At 35.1% G+C, this 16629-nt stretch overlaps 1 protein-coding gene across 5 annotated transcripts in view; it reads right to left on the reverse strand.

The window, feature by feature from the left end:
- Positions 1-16629, reverse strand: part of ANK3 (ankyrin 3) — a 1320989-nt gene that overhangs the window by 68144 nt on the left and 1236216 nt on the right. For 3 of the 5 annotated variants that reach the window (XM_053692246.1, XM_053692247.1, XM_053692245.1), the window contains 2 exons: positions 16057-16138; positions 2258-2332 (listed from right to left, as the gene is read on the reverse strand). In XM_053692246.1, the coding sequence (XP_053548221.1) occupies positions 2258-2332; positions 16057-16138 (157 nt within the window). Of the gene's footprint in view, positions 1-2257; positions 2333-2858; positions 10413-16056; positions 16139-16629 lie in introns of all 5 variants that reach the window. The other 2 variants (XM_053692249.1, XM_053692250.1) reach the window with 2 other exon arrangements.

Below are 16629 nucleotides of genomic sequence, written 5' to 3' on the forward strand. Positions count from 1 at the left end.
TTTGATAGGTATAGTTGTACGCTTAGCAAGAGTAGAAATAGCTCCCTCCACCTTAGGAACAGTCTGCCACGAGTCCTGTATGGTGTCAGATATGGGAAACATTTTCTTAAAAACAGGAGGGGGAACGAACGGAATACCTGGTCTATCCCACTCCTTAGTAACAATAGTCACAATCCTCTTAGGGACTGGAAAAACATCAGTGTAAACAGGAACCTCTAAGTATCTGTCCATTTTACACAATTTCTCTGGGACCACTATAGGGTCACAATCTTCTAGCTAATACCTCCTTGAGCAATAAGCGGAGGTGTTCAAGCTTAAATTTAAAGGCCGTCATATCAGAATCTGTCTGAGGGAGCGTCTTTCCTGAATCATAAATCTCTCCCTCAGATAACAAATCCCTTACCCCTACTTCAGAACATTGTGAGGGTATATCGGATACGGCTATCGGATACGGCTACTAAAGTGTCAGACGGCTCAGCATTTGTTCTTAACCCAGAGCTGTCACGCTTTCCTTGTAAACCAGGCAGTTTAGATAAAACCTCTGTGAGGGTTTTATTCATAACTGTGACCATGTCTTGTAAAGTAAATGAATTAACGCACTAGAGGTACTTGGCGTCACTTGTGCGGGCGTTACTGGTTGTGACACTTGGGGAGAGCTAGATGCTAAACCCTCATTTCCTTCTAACTGAAAATCATCTATTGCAATATTTTTAAGTGCTAAAATATGCTCTTTATAATTTATAGACATATCAGTGCAAGTGGGACACATTCTAAGAGGGGGTTCCACAATGGCTTCTAAACACATAGAACAAGGATTTTCCTCGGTGTCAGACATGTTAAACAGGCTAGTAATGTAACAAGCAAGCTTGGAAAACACTTTAATCAAAGTAAATAACACTTTAAACAAAAACGGTACTGTGCCTTTAAGAGAAAAAAAGCTGCATAAACTCTGCAAAACAGTGTAAAAAAGCAGTAAACACAACAAAAGTTTTACAGTAGCATCATAAAGCCTTAGTAACTTTGCACCACTATGCAAATAAACAATTAACCCCTTAATGTAAAAACCGGATTGATAAAACTTAAAAACCGGTAAAATAACGTTCAGCACCTTGCCACAGCTCTGCTGTGGAGCCTACCTGCCCTTTAGAAACGATTTGTGGGGGAAAAAACCTCTTTACAGCCCTCAAATACAGCAGGAATCTCTGGAGAAGTAGCTGGATGCTTCTGAGGTAAATAAACTGTGCAACTGAAAATAGGCCCCTCCCACCTCACTCGATGTTATGGGGCCTAAAAAACACCACAGAGTGTTTCTTAAACTAGCCATGTGGGTTAATGACCCTTAAACAAGCCACAAAGACCCCTTAAAGTCCCTCAAAAAACGTTTTATTTGTAATTAAACCAAAACGTTTTTTCCTATTAGTGTCACCAGTAACTATGAGCCCTTTATGCAAGCTTGGATTCCTCTTTTACTGAATACAGCTTACCTTTTCCTCATGGGGATATTGCCAGCTTTTTCTAGAATAATCACAGTCTGTCTAGAAAAAAATAGACTGAACATACCTCAATGCAGTTTAACCTGCAAACTGTTCCCCCAACTGAAGTTTTCCTGTACTATTCAGGCCTTGTGAAAACAGCAGTGGATCTTAGTTACAAAATGCTAAGATCATCATCCTCCTTGCAGAAATCTTCATCCTTTTTCTGCCAGAGAGTAAATAGTACACACCGGTACCATTTAAAATAACAAACTATTGCTTGAGAAAATAAAAACTTAACATTTTTGTCACCACACTCACTTTGCTCTTCCTAGCAGTTAAGCAGGCAGAGAGAATGACTGGGGGGTTGAGCTAAGGGAGGAGCTATATGGACAGCTCTGCTGTGGGTGCTCTCTCTGCCACTTCTTGTAGGGAAGGAGAATATCCCATAAGTATGGATGAATCCATGGACTCGATACATCTTGCAAGAGAAAAAGTCTTATCTGGCAATGTTTAGATCATTGGGCCCAATGAGAGTGTATTAGAAAGTTTTTTTTTTTTTAATTGTATACTCTGTGTCATGAAAGTTTAAATGAGAGTATATTAGAAAGTTTTTTTTTTTTTTAATTGTATACTCTGTGTCATGAAAGTTTAAATGTTGACTTCAGTAATCCTTTAAGGACATGACCACATGAATGCACTTGCCAAAAATAATAAAAACTTTTTATTTACATTTATTAAGTAATTTGTTAGCTTGTTTCTTAACGTTAACCGCCCGTACTTACCAGTCCAGCTAAGTCCCAAATGATCAGCAACTATAGCCATTCTTATGTCAGTTCGTTCACATGGACTTTGGGGACCTACAATTTAAAAAGTCACAATTAAAACAACATTGTGCCACTGCACAATAGATATATAGTGGATATATAGAATTTGTCTAGTGCATCTACTCTACAGAATACTGTGTTTAGTGATCAATAGCACAGCTTATACTTTTGAAGGTGCATGAAGTGTAGGTGGAAGTAAATTTTTGGAAATAAGCATGCTATTTTTTAAGTTTCCAAGTCATGGATAAAACTACAATGGCATAACTGAATGTATGAGCTTTGTGTTCACATCCGAAGGTACAGTGTGCTACTCCTGCTTAAAATACTGATCATGCTTTTCCAACTGTGTAAGGTGTAAAATGTTCATTAAATAAGAATAAGTTGTGTACGACACAGACACAGATGACAAATGAAAGAATGGAAACTAACATAGGTCACTCCACAAGAAACACGACAACTCATGCACTAAGGTCGACAAGTCGAAAGATTTACAAACTAGGCTGGATTTCCACGATGTGAGCTATTATAGCTCCAGAAACCTGACTGCCTTTATTCTCACCAGTCCTTCTACTGCTCCTTCTCTCACTGTCGATCTTTTCGATCTTTGATTTTAAAGATGTTGCGTCTGCTTTCAAGTCTTTAGCAGACCTCGATGTTACTGAAGGCTGGGACACTTGAGTGGCTTCAGATAATGACGTATTTCTTGATGTACTGTCTTCATCATCAGAAAGGTCATGCTGCACCCTTTTCTCTTCATCAGAAAGACGATCCACAAGCTTTAATGTCTCACCACTAATTCCCTTAAAATATTCAATAGAATGTTTACAAACCTCACTGAACTCATATCTCTTTACTTTGACTGTTGAAGTGGCATTAGGCGGGGCTCTTACCTTGACTGGTAATTTTGAAGGAGTCTGTTTAATTGTTTCTTTCTCTACCTGCATATGTTTTTGCTTGGGTGTAGGTTTTTTCTGCACTGAGGGGTTCACTCTATTCATATTTTTTACTGGAATTTTAGATTTGCCCTCGGCATTTGCTATGTTTTCTTGTTTTGTGACTTTTTCAATCTTACAAGCCAATTTCTTTCTACCTGTTGTTGTATTAGAGTTGTTCATGTTATTAGGAACTGGCTTTACTGACGTGGCCTTAACAGGTAGCTTAGATTTTGGCCTGCTTCCAGCTGTATCTGATGGTTTTTGCCCCCCTCTCTGCATTGTTTTTTTTTCTTTAAGATTTTGTTCATTGGATGTTTCCAAATCTTTCCCAACATTAACCTTGTTTTTATTAAGTTTCTTTATAGGTATAATATCAGACTCTCTGCTAAGCACTATATTAATTGTATTATTATTTATATTTAAGGCTGATGAATCTAAATTATTATTGTTGTTATAATTTTCTGTCTGTATATCATGCAATTCTATCTGATTATTTAATATATCACAAGTTGATACATTTATAAACATAGTGTTGCTATCATTATCTAAATTCTGAGAACCTGACACAGCCTCTACTTTGTCTGCCACTTCTCCAGTGCCATCCTTCTTTGTAGCCATTGTTGAGGCAGATATTCCCATTTTTATAGGTGTACGCAATTTAGAATCAACTTTAGAAGTAGTATTACTTGGTGTTTTTTCCAGTGAATTATTACTAATTGTTCCATCATGACAATCTCCACTGGCCTGGATGACAGAAGTATGTTCAACCACAGTTGTCTCTACTTGTTTTTCTAGGATGGGTTCTATCAAGATGTCCCCTGACTGTGGAAGTGTGATGGCAGTAATTTTGTCCCCATCCCCCTTGTCCCCTGACTTCCCTTCAGAATTATGCTCACCAATCTGAAAAAATTGAAGTCTTTCTTCAACAAAATCCCTCTTGCTCATGTCAATAGCACCACTGCGAGTCATCTCAAACATCTTCCCCTCATGAAATGGGAAGGGATTTGGTTCACTAGTTGGAGTACTTTCATCTGTGGGAGTTCTGGCTGGGGTTGTATCTGGTGTGGTTGCCTGAGATCTATCTTCTACTGCCAGACTAAAAGGTTTAGATTCTTCATCCTTGGATTTAGTTTCAAATACATCATCATCTCCAGCTTTACTGGACCAGGGATCAAAGTCTAGACTCTTTGTAGCCACAGTTTTAAAGGGTGTTGCAAATTCTTCATCTACTTTGTAACTGAAATATGAATCAGGAAATACAGTTCTGTCAGGATGCCTTCCTTCTAAAGTAAAAAACTGCACTCCTGACTTTTTGTCACCGTGATCACCTTTATTTTCATTATCAGAAATTTTCCTACATGGCTTATACTCCTCAGTTACCCCTTTTTCTTCTTCAATAACTTCAAGTTTACTTTGACTAAAACTACGATCACTGTGTTTAAGAACACCTTCCTTGGACCATGGTTCCTTTTTCAGATCAACCTCTTGACTAACTATATGTTTAGAATCACTTTCAGTTAATCCATCATCTTCATCTTGTAAATCATAACCATCAAGAGAATCAATTTCAGTTGCATCTGTATCATGTGAGAATTCTGCAGTGGTTGCTATGGAGCACTCCGTAATAGACTGATCATTGTTCCCATTTTGTTCTATATCATTTGAGGGTGAATTAAGACCCATATCAGCTTCATGTGATTGCTTGGGAGAAAAAGATTTTCCTGTAGAACTGGGTTTTGTAGACTCTTTTACTTCTTCATCTTTTATTTTAAATGTGTATTTTTTAATTGCAACAGGTTGAATAACTGATTCATCATCACTCGAATCACTAATTTCTAAATCAAATGGCACAGGAGAGGGTGGCTGTACTCTTATCACAGGCTCAGGTGAAAGAAATTTGTCATGATCATCTTGCAAATTGACTTCTGTCATTTCCATTTCACTGTCTGTTGAATGCTCATTCTGTCTTTCACTAGAGACTGATTGTTCTGAGTCTAAAGGTGGTGGAGGAGGAAACTCAATATAGGCAACTCGATTATCTTTTGTCCTTTTGTTAGCAGAGTCCTTCGAAACATTAATTGGCACAATCACATTAGTTAACTGAGTTTCTGTGATATTCTGTTTGATAGTCTGTAATTTTACCAGTTCTTCTTCTTCTGATTCCTCAGATACTTCAGGTATTGGACTTGGCTTTCCTGGTATATATGGGAATAATGAATCAGGGGTTTTAGAATTGAATTCATAGCTCACTTCCTCTGAACTTGGTGTTTCTGGCGTTAAAGGACTTTTCCCTGAACTATCTATAAATGATACTTGTTCAAGAGTATCATCCTCTGGACTAGCTTGAGGAGACGGTGGCTGTTTTTGTGGTTTAACAGTAAAAAGAGTACTTCTAGTTTCTTGTATTGTTCTACTTTCCTGGCTAACAACATTTTTAACACTTCCTTGGTGCACCTCTTTCTCATATTGCTTTCCTACTTGGACAATACTGACATAAACTGGTAACGTTTTTATCTCTTTCAAAACTTCTGTGCTTGTCACAGGATACCTAGTTTCTAAGTCATGACCTGAGATTTGTTTATGTGAATCAGTTGAATATTCTTTACTTGGGCTAAACTCTAAAGAATCAGGGGACTTAATAGGGGAAACCTCTGAATCTTCATTAGGAGATAAACCCATGTGACTTTGGGCTTTAGGGAACTTAACATCACTACGACTATTACTTTCATCTAGAACTAATGCAGACTGAAGTATTTCTGGCTTAATATGTTTAATCAGTGTTGGTGTAGGTGCTTTTTTAATTTCTGATTCTGTTTTTAACTGGCTATGTTGACCATCAGCACTGTACAAAGATTTTTTATCTTCAGTAATTCTAACAGGAATGTGAGATATGTTTGATCCATCCTTTATGTGTCCATGCTTTTCATCACTGGTACATACACCTTCCTTCCGAACAAACTCTGTATATAATACTTTTTTGGAAGGAGATTTAACATAGGTTTCTTTTGAACAGGTGCCAATTCTGGACATTACTTGTTCTTTGTCAGTTTCACTAGATCCAGCATGCTCTATTTCCTTACCCTGAACATACATATGAGTAAGTTTTTCTTTTGATGTTTTGTTATTTGGAATTACCTCCCATGTTCTATAGATTTTTTTGTCCAATGAGTCTATATTATTAAACACTGAATTAGATGATTGTTCTGTGACATTGTCTCTTTTTACTATACTTGTTTTTTCTATTTTCTGTTCTACAATACCACTTGTATTTTTTATTATCTCTTTGAATTTTTGACATTCTTCATTGATTGCACCAGAAATTGACTCTTTTAGCAAAGTTAGTTCTCCATTTACTTCCTCTCCAGACTTTTGTTGTTTCTCTCTTGCATTAAATTGAAAGAATGGTAATCGGCTGTCCTGTATTTTTTTTATTGGAATTTTCGATGGACTCTCATGCCTTCTTTCTTCGTGAGAAGTGTCTTTATTTTTTAAGTTTATACTTTGCTCAAACTTAAGTTTAATTGAACTGAGTTTTGATTGTTTTAGTTGGAATCCAGATTGTGAACCTGATTGTGACGTGTTTTCCTGTAGAGCAAATTTAGCATCTTCCATCTTTTTCTCAAGCATTCTCTTTTCTGGACTGCAGGGTAAGCTTGTTGCTTTTCTTTCATCAGGTAGGAATGCACCCTTGTTCTCATACCCAGATTGAGTGATGTTAGTCCAGTCATCACTGGATGTTCGCATATCTGTGAATAAGGATTTGTCTGGGCTACTACTAGTAGAACTGTGACCTGAATGTATTTCTTTACCATTCTTTTTGTATGGTTTCTTTTCTGGAGACTGTAGCTCATCATTTAACTTTTCTGTTTTGTCACGGAAAAATTGAGACACTTCAGTCAATTTTTCTTCTGCCTCTTTAACGGTCCTGTCTACTCTATCTTCATATATTAATTTTTCTCTACCTCTGTCTAACCTATCTTCTGTAAAGCGCATCCACATTGCATGTTTGGGGCTCTTAGAATCTCCAGAGTAGTGCAACACAGTAACTTTATCAAAAGCATCATCAGATATCCTACCTAAACCATTTTCAGATACATCTTTATATATTTTCGACAGAATGTCTTTCTTAGGTGTGGTTACCACTTTTTCTCTGTATTGTCTTTCAGGGCGCTGTAAGTCTGAACCAGGAAGAAAACCATGTTCATATACAGAATCCTCTGTATCAGAATGAGATGCATCTAGTTTTTCAGAATGGAGCATTTTTTCAGCAAACCTATAAGACTCCCCTCTCAGTTCTGATAAATCATCATCGTGATATTCAACTGAATGTTGACTCAATAATTTTAGAGTTTTATAAGAGTCATCAGATATGAGTTGAGCAGAACTTGGACGGCTGTCTTCTTCTTGAGATACTGGTGTGTTAACTCTTGAAGATTCTAGGTATGATGGTAGCGACTCTTCAGCTGTAAGCTCTTCTTCTTCTGCCTGTCCTTGTTCGTCTGAGCAAGGAAAAATATTATTTCTTTCTGTTATCACATCTCTTAAATTACTATCACCCTGATTAAAGTCCCTCTGATAAACATACATTTCTTTTTCTGGATGTTTTTTTGTTTCTCTAATAATAACTTCTGTAGGCTCAGCTTGGTTACCTTTTTCAATATGCACCTCTATAATGCGCTCCAATTTTGGTTTCAATTTGGTGTCTCTTTCTGCATGTTGTGAGGCTTCCATACACTTTTGAACATCTGATGCTACTGAAGATTTGTGTTCAAATAGACCTGCCAGTTCTTTAGAAGGATCCCGTCCTGACTGGAAAGCTTTCATAATATCATGAACAGACATAGTTTCCTCAATCCTTTCTGACTTATTTTCCACACATGGAGGGGTATGATAGACCATTCTAGTTGTAGTCGTTATATGAGTTTCTTCTTTTACACACACACCCTTGCCCAAAACACATTTGTGGTCTTCTTCATCAATTGAAGCTTTCATTTGTAAAGGTTTATTTTTTACTTTCATTGCTCCATTAGGACTTTGCTCTAACTCCTTAAAAGTTGAATCAGTTTTTAAGGGTGATGTCTCCATTCTTTCATGTTCTGGAATATCTCCACTTGATGGTTCATAGCTCCTGATAACATGAACTACTTCTGTTCTTGTTTCTGTTAGAACAGGTGGTATAGGTACATCATGAAACAGTGGTTTAGGACCAGTACTTTCTGCACTCTGTGGTGCTGATGGAGTTTTTTCACTTCTTGTCTCAAATCCACTATCAGACAAAGGACTCTTGTCTTGCTCATGCTGAGAAAAATCATCAGGAGACTCTAAAATCATGTCTGTCCCAAAGATGGACTCGGAAATTTTACAGAGTTCCTTTTCTGAAGCGGATGATCTCATTGAGGAAGGAGGCATTTTAAGCTTATTTTCCTGTAGAGCTATTGCTGGTTTCAATATTCTTTTTTGTCGTTCTTCTCCTTCCCTCCTCCCATCTTCATATTTGTATTTTAAATTTGAAAATGCACTGCCTCCAATATCATTAGTCAAATAATCAATTACTTTGGTCAAATTATAGTCTTTTTCAGGTAGTGTTCTAGATTGTAACTGGACTTTCTCTGGAGGGAAAATTGGAAGATTCATACTAGAGTGCTCTCTTGCTTCTTCAAGTTCATCCTTGCTAAATTCTACCCAGTCATCATCTGGTGAGTGCCCTGGACACATTTTATTTTCTAAAATTACATCTTTTTTTAAAATTTCACTGACTTTAACTAAATCTTCTTTAACTTTTTCAACAATCTTAAATGGTTCCTCATCCTCAATTCGAACTTCCTTTGGTAATTCAGGGTGAAATGACTTGTCTTCTGAGGTATCTGTTTGAAGAATTGCTGTCATCCTTATTAAGTCTTCTTTCATATCTGCAACATCTTTTAGTATCTCTTGGCTTGAAGATAAGGATGATGTAGTAGATAATTTCAGAGCAGCTGGTGCAATAAATAAGGGAGTTTTAATAGGAGAGGAAGATCGATTAAATTGAGAGGTTGGTGTTTCAGTTGCTAAACATTTTGATGGTGATAACAGTGAGGCAGCTGATTTTGTCAAAGATGCAGACTCTGTGAGTTTTTTCAATGTTGGCTCAGAAAGGACATTTACTACAGAATACACTGGCACAGTTATTGTTGATGAAGTTGCAGATGAGGTAGTAGAAGACAATGAAGACCTAAAGGAGGTGTACAAAGCACTAGTAGCTGGAGTTCGAATTGTCTGAAATGCTGAAGCTGTTGATGGAAAAGACCTGAGAGGTGAAAATGACACTTGAGCAGAAGTGGTGGCAGAATAATGTTTTTCAGCTGTGTCAATTGTTGAATTAACAGATGCAGTTGCAGCTTTTGTTACTGCAGAAATTTTATCTTGCAAATTCATTACTGATCCATTAATATAGTTTGAGCATAGTGGATATTTAAGTGGTGAAGTAGATCCATTAACTAAACCAACTTCACTCGGCCCATTGGCAAGTTTTAACGGTGAAGACAGAGAAGATGCAATGGCAACTTTAGAAGAAGTGATAGCAGGAGATACCACTGACTTTAATGGTGAAGATGCAAGTGACCCTGCAGATGTAATTATAGACTTAAATGGCAAGCTTGAGGAATACATGTTAATATTTGATTTAGGTGATGCTGGAGGTGTCATTGTAATGGATGATCTTTCTAAAAGAGAACCAGCAGTGGTCACTGGAGAAGTTCTGGAGGAAAAAGCTGAGGTTGAAGACAGGCCCTTGAAAGTAGTAGCATCAGGTATTGTAGAAGCTCTAATTGGTGAGCCGGAGGAACCTTGAATAGTATAGGGAGACTGTGTTACAACAGTTTTTATTGGAGAAGATATTGTCCGAAATGATCTAATAGGAGATGCTACATCACTAACAGATTTTACAGAAGAGGGAGTAGAACCTCCCAATGTGGATTTTATTGGAGATGCAGAAGAAACAGACCAAATTGATTTTAATGGGGATGCTGATGGTGTATTAGAGGAAGAGCTTGACAGAGAAGTAAAGCCTGATTTGGTCTGTCCAGGCACTGTAATTGGAGCAGTTGTCCATGACTGGTATGGTCTTGTTGGAAAGCCTGGCTTGTATGAATAAGAAGCAGGCGTGGGTCTTGGTGCTCCTGCAGTCCGATCAATTGGTTCTTTCATGAGTAAATTAAAATTAAATGTAAAATTAACAAAAAATGATTGAAAAAAACAGAGAGACCAGAGAAAAAAAAATTGGTCAGTAAAACTGTATTATTTCAAAAACAAGTACAACTGTTTTTATGAGTCAGAATGATAATGTTGAATGGAATAAAAAATAAATTTCCTCTGTATGAAAATGAGCTGAGAATAAAAGCAACGTAAAACGGCAATGCACATAGCAAACAAACAATGAAGGACAGGAAAAACAAACACAACATAAAGAGGGGTATGGAATTTTTTTTTAGCTAAAGACTTCCTATTGACTTTCTGATGTGCTGTTTCAAAATACAAGCTGTATTTTCCTGTAATATACAGTCTTTGTGTAACCTTAGTGTTCAAATTACGATGGTCTTTCCTCTTTATACCATTGTAGCACTATATAACACAATAAATTTAAAACAATGACATGGCTTTTTGTTTGCTTAAAAAATGCTTCCCAAGTTTTCATGCACAATTCCACATATACTTATGTGACAGGCAAATAAAGTGCAAACTATAAAGACTGGGATAAGTTACAATATTTATCATCCATGCAAAATTGGTAGACCTGTTGCACAATCACAAAGCCAATAAGAGAAGAAACTGCTAAATATCCAAATGATTTTTCTTGCATTTCTTTCATGCTTTCATATTTTATGTATTTGATAAGACAAAAAAATGAAATGGAATGACTAAAAAGCATCTGTTCATGATGAAAAGGAAACTTTGTGGAATTTGTGTTTATAATAATATGATCAAGCAGGGTTAACTAAAAGAATGATTACAGTGGTTAAGCGTGCATGGAATGTTATGTGGAAACAAGCAAATGGATTATGAAATATAATTTAAAAATGCATAATTTTCACCATTGCTCCCCAAATTAGTCCTTATTCCATGCCACCTAAAACTGGCTTCTTGGTTTCTTACAAATAGCAATGAATATGATATATATATATATATATATATATATATATATATATATATATATATATATATATATATATATATATATATACTGTACATATACAAGAGATTAGTTATCCAAGGAAAACAGACATTTTGTAAGTGAATAAGGACTTTATTTGGAAAACCATGGTTTATTTAAACAGTATGTTCAGATTTTATTTTAAAAGAAGAGTTCTCCATTTTACAATATAGTTAATTATGCTTTAATATCCAGATAAATAAAAATAAACAAGAATTAGGTAAATGAGAAAAGTATTGGTTTTTTTTAGTATAATTATTAAATGTCTCCACTTTACTAATTTCTTTGACTATTATTTTGAATTGGCAATACCTCTAAAATACCAATCCACAAAATATAAAATATGAAATACAATCCTCAGTAGGGACGCTGATGGGTTCAGTTGCCTTACAGATCAGGTTGTTATTCCTGTCCGTTTCTGCACAGTGCCTATCTGGTTGTAGGAAAATTATCTTTGGTCCACCAGCTGGAAAACATTCCTGAAAATTGAAAATCAAGTCTCTTTTTAAAAGGGGGGACTTCCGGGTAGCAGCCAAGACAGGTCTTAACACTGAGAGCTGGAGAAGATACTGGACCTAATTTACTGAATATTTTCGGCTGTTTAAGGCATCTAGTATATATCTTAGTGGATCCTGATTCATTAAATGTTGAAAACTTAGTATAGCTCTTTTTTTTTCTAGCCCAGCTCCAGTGTTCCTGGATCTTTGAGGTTTCAGCTGAAGGTGGAGACGGCCTAAATTTAACCTTAATTGGTGGTAATGCTTCTTTACCCACTGAGCTATCCCACTTGTCACTGCATCATTCCTTACCCAGTTAATCACTCAAGATCAACCTATCCTATAATATATCCTTATTGAACCAATTATAGTTTCTTTGCGGATTTAGTCCACTTTGCTGCTACGACATGGGGGAAATGGAGGACATGTGGAGCACTCTTGAGTAAGGATTGTTGCCGCTTCTTGACAAACACTTCACTAAACTATGTGAAAAAATATCACACCAGCTTGCTCTGAGCCTTGATTCTGTGATGAGGGATCAGATTTGGGTAAAGCTAAATGATCTAACACCTTCAGAGAACTCTACAACTGCTTTCATGGAAAACATAGAGGAAGATATAAGAGAAAAATATTCTTATTCTGAGTCCCATAAGTCGGAAGAGGTAGCCTCTTTTCAGCAACTATCTATGGTCACAGAGCCCCTTCAACAAATGTGCAGGGTTTGCAGCAAAAACTGTCAAGTAGAATAATTCTGATGCCATCTATGAGTGTTCCAGGGGGTTTAATTACTTGATTCTCATCTGCTATCTAAAGATTCCCCCGGGACTGGAGATTGGGAGTAGGCTGATGCTGGGACCTTGCCAATCTAGGTTGTTTATGTTACATGATATATTTGCTAGACTCAGTTGTATATCAAGACAAGGACTTTAATTGCTCCTTTATTCTTTTAAGTTAAATTGGGCCATTTTGGGTTAACCCTTGTTTAATTGCTCTAACCTACAAAAAAATTATTTTTTTTTAGTTAGTAGGTCTAGTGAATTTTGGTGTAGTTGAAGTGACCTAAACTAGCATTTAATAAATAGGTGTTTAACTAAAGTGCTATTGCCTTTTTACCCAGTTATGTTTTAATGGCATTTATTATGTTGTCACGTAGGGATTTATTGCATCAATATTTGTCTTGTATAATTGACTTACTTTTAGATTACATATTACCCCCTCCTGCTAATATCACCACCCCAGTCTGATGCTTGGCAGGAGCTAATTGCAACATCTAGACATTGGCCAAGTGTGACCACTTTCACCAAAACCCCTGTGTAACATGCATGGCTATATGATCACTCAGTAAGTCATTAAAGGGACAGTACACTGTAAAATATTTTTTATATTAATGTATTTTCAATGGCTTGTTATACTAGCTGCAGAGTGTAAAATGTATGAGAAATTGCATTTTCAGGTTTATTTGTGTATATGAAGTAGCTGGTTTTGCGTTTTTAAACCACAGCCTATTACAATGGGTTGAGCTTCAGGTAATATATCAGATCTCATTTTGTTATCACTTTGTGTACACACACTTGCTTCCTTATATTATATTTTTCTGGAAAACTTAAGCTCAATACTTAGAGAGAACAATGGAACATTATCATTTATTACTTAACTACCCTGCACCTCACAGTGAGTGTATTTTCTTCTGCTGGCTGTGTTTACTTAGGCTAGTTAATAGCTGAGACTCCAGTATCAAAACTTTTAGTATGGGTTGGGATACCACAAGATAAGTCAGCTATTTCAAAGTCCAAAATAGGGGTAAAGGAGCTACTTGTAAACAATTTAAAGCACTCCAACAGGTAAAATGATAATTGGGAAGAATGTGAATGGGAGACAATTTTGGGTGAACTGTCCCGTTAATAGCCTAAATGTAAAACGAATTGTCTTACCTAAGGAATCTGTAATAGATATTTTAAATTTCTTCATGAGGTCTAGATTATTATTGTGATATATGCCTACAGAGGCTCAGGGTATTCAACCAGAAACGCTGCATATGTAAATACACAAGAAGCTTCCATAACGGAGTCATGTTTACAGAGCTAAGAGTTTGTGGCCATTTATTACAAGCTACACAGAAATTCTGGGGGTTCAAATAATAATGTTTTACCCATCAAGCTGCATAGGCCAGATCTCTATGTTCTTTAGTGCGCCTTATAGCCTTTTGACTTTTTTATTGTACATTTAGAGGCTCCTTATAATGTAAAAAACTAATTGCAAAAAAAGCATTTTAAAAAGCGATATAAAATTTATTTTTAATATATGCATAGTATTTATAAGATGTGCCATACTATAGCAAATTTAAATATATTAAAAGAAAATATTAAATATGATAATAATAATAATATAAAAAAAGCAAATCTAGTTAGAATAATAAGGCAGCTATTATATCAAGAAAAACTAAACTAAAAAACCGATAGTGACAACAAATTATAACACCAATTTGTTTTTATTGCAGGAAAATGCAATGCTAATACATATTTTTCTCCAAGAAGATAATATATACATATATATATATATATATATATACATAAACGTCTTTGTTAAAAGCTGTACATTATAAACCTACAAATAATAAAGGGGCATGTATTGTGGAGAATGGGCAAGCATATAGCAGAAATATGTTCAGCCTTCTATGTAGGGATGGAAAATTAATTTGATTATATAACACATGCATTTTTCCACTCTATATTCTACTATTTTAAGATACACCCAAACTTCAAGATGGAAGACCATCTTGCCCAAATCTCCATTAGTGTAACAGATAGTTAGTGTAGGAAGGAAACAGAATCAAGTTGACTTTTGTTGTTTAAATGTAATTTTTTTTAATTTTGTTTACATTTAATAAGTTCCATTATATATTGGGAATGCTGCACTGTTATCAGAAACCATGAAAATAACTGAATGCTTCATTTTGCTAAGGATCTCACTATGCTTATAAGAAGAGCAAGGCCTAAATATTCCAACTGTCCATGATATATCCAACAGTTTTTGTTTTAGTGCCTCATTCCCACCTAACAATGGTTACTCCAAGCTGCTACTCAGGTCTCTGAAATATATTTTTTATTTATTTGTATTTTGACATACCCCTATACAACAGGGAGAGACCTAGTTTGCCCAGTGGTCCAAAAAAACACCAAGCTGGGCATATTTAAATCTGGCTTTACTGGATTCCTCCAGTCTATAAAAAATGTACATCTTATTTATAAGACCATATAACAATGCAGAGGTCTATGAATTTTTTCATAAAAAAACTCTACTAGTACATTTTTCAAACCCAAAACCACATAATGAGGTTCAGGCCTAGCTAGTCATGGGAATCTCTAGGAATAATGTTTATTTGTATTCTTTATAATGCCAATCCATACAACACTTATTGGTCTAGATTATAAGTGGAAAACTATTGTGTGTTAAGATAAAATGAGTACATTCAATAGCCATTCTGTATGCTTTCATATCACAAGCACCAAATGCCTTAGATAATAGACTCTTATCAAGATGAAAAATATTAGAAAATCTCGTATCTGGCTTTTGGAAAATACCAATATCAAATACCACCAAAAAAAATAAAAAAAATCTGAATCCATTAACATAAGGTAAATATGATACACACTAAAAATGTACAATTCTTAGTATTAATTTCATATAAGATCCAGTCTACAAAATGGAATATACCAAAAAGTTAAAGAAGGGGTAGCATTGAAATACTTTCAAAATTATTGACAACCAAAAGGAATAAAAGTCCGCCCATCAAATACACCAGAAAATAATGGATGCAAACCCAGAATCCCTGTGAAACCCAAATTGTTTTGACTTTATATTATAAGCTTTGTTATTGCACATATTTCACTATAAATAAAGCTACAAAAAACCTATATAAAACTATAGAAGCTGGGAAAATGTGTTAATTTAATTTAGCTATTATATTTGGCACAACAAAACTAAACCTATGTCTTTACTGTTTTAACAAATTAAAATATACCTTGAATTACTCTGGTTCTTTATTATTTTTTGTAAAGAAAAAAAAAATATGAGCTAGTAAAATGATAACTCTTCTTTTAAAAACTATTAGTTTTGTTAGATTGTTATAAAACTCACTGATTCCAGGTTCAGTCAGATAACTGTAGCGCTTACGCAAGGCTAAAGATACAAAGTTCTGCCGTTTGTCCAATTTTTCATTCTGTGGGAGGAAAAAAAAATACTAGTGTTTACTATTTTCTAGAGTTTTATTTCATTATATATTTATCAATACAAAATAAACATTAATTTACTATTCTGTAACAAAAAACATAAAAAAACGCATTACTACATTAAACAAATTATACAACACATACACAACTATATTCCACACTAGTTACAGTTAAGACAAAAAAATGCACATTACGTTTTAGTGTACATAGGGGCACTTTGTTAGTTTTGTTTACAAATTAGTAGAAACCTCTCCAATTTAAGCAAAATAATGCGGGCTACTCTAATTTTTAAGGACTTGCAAAAAAAAAAAAAAAAGTAAAAAAAGTTTGCCAAACAGGAATGTCACCAAAATATTTTTTATGTAATTCAGGCTACTTTAATAAAGATTGGCCCTGTAATTTTATTTTAATGCTTGTATGATAATATAAAATCTAAAATAATAATTATAATAAAAATATTTAAAAAAAAATACTTTCCATA

This window comes from Bombina bombina, chromosome 9 (assembly GCF_027579735.1).
Source record: "Bombina bombina isolate aBomBom1 chromosome 9, aBomBom1.pri, whole genome shotgun sequence".
NCBI classification, from domain to species: domain Eukaryota; kingdom Metazoa; phylum Chordata; class Amphibia; order Anura; family Bombinatoridae; genus Bombina; species Bombina bombina.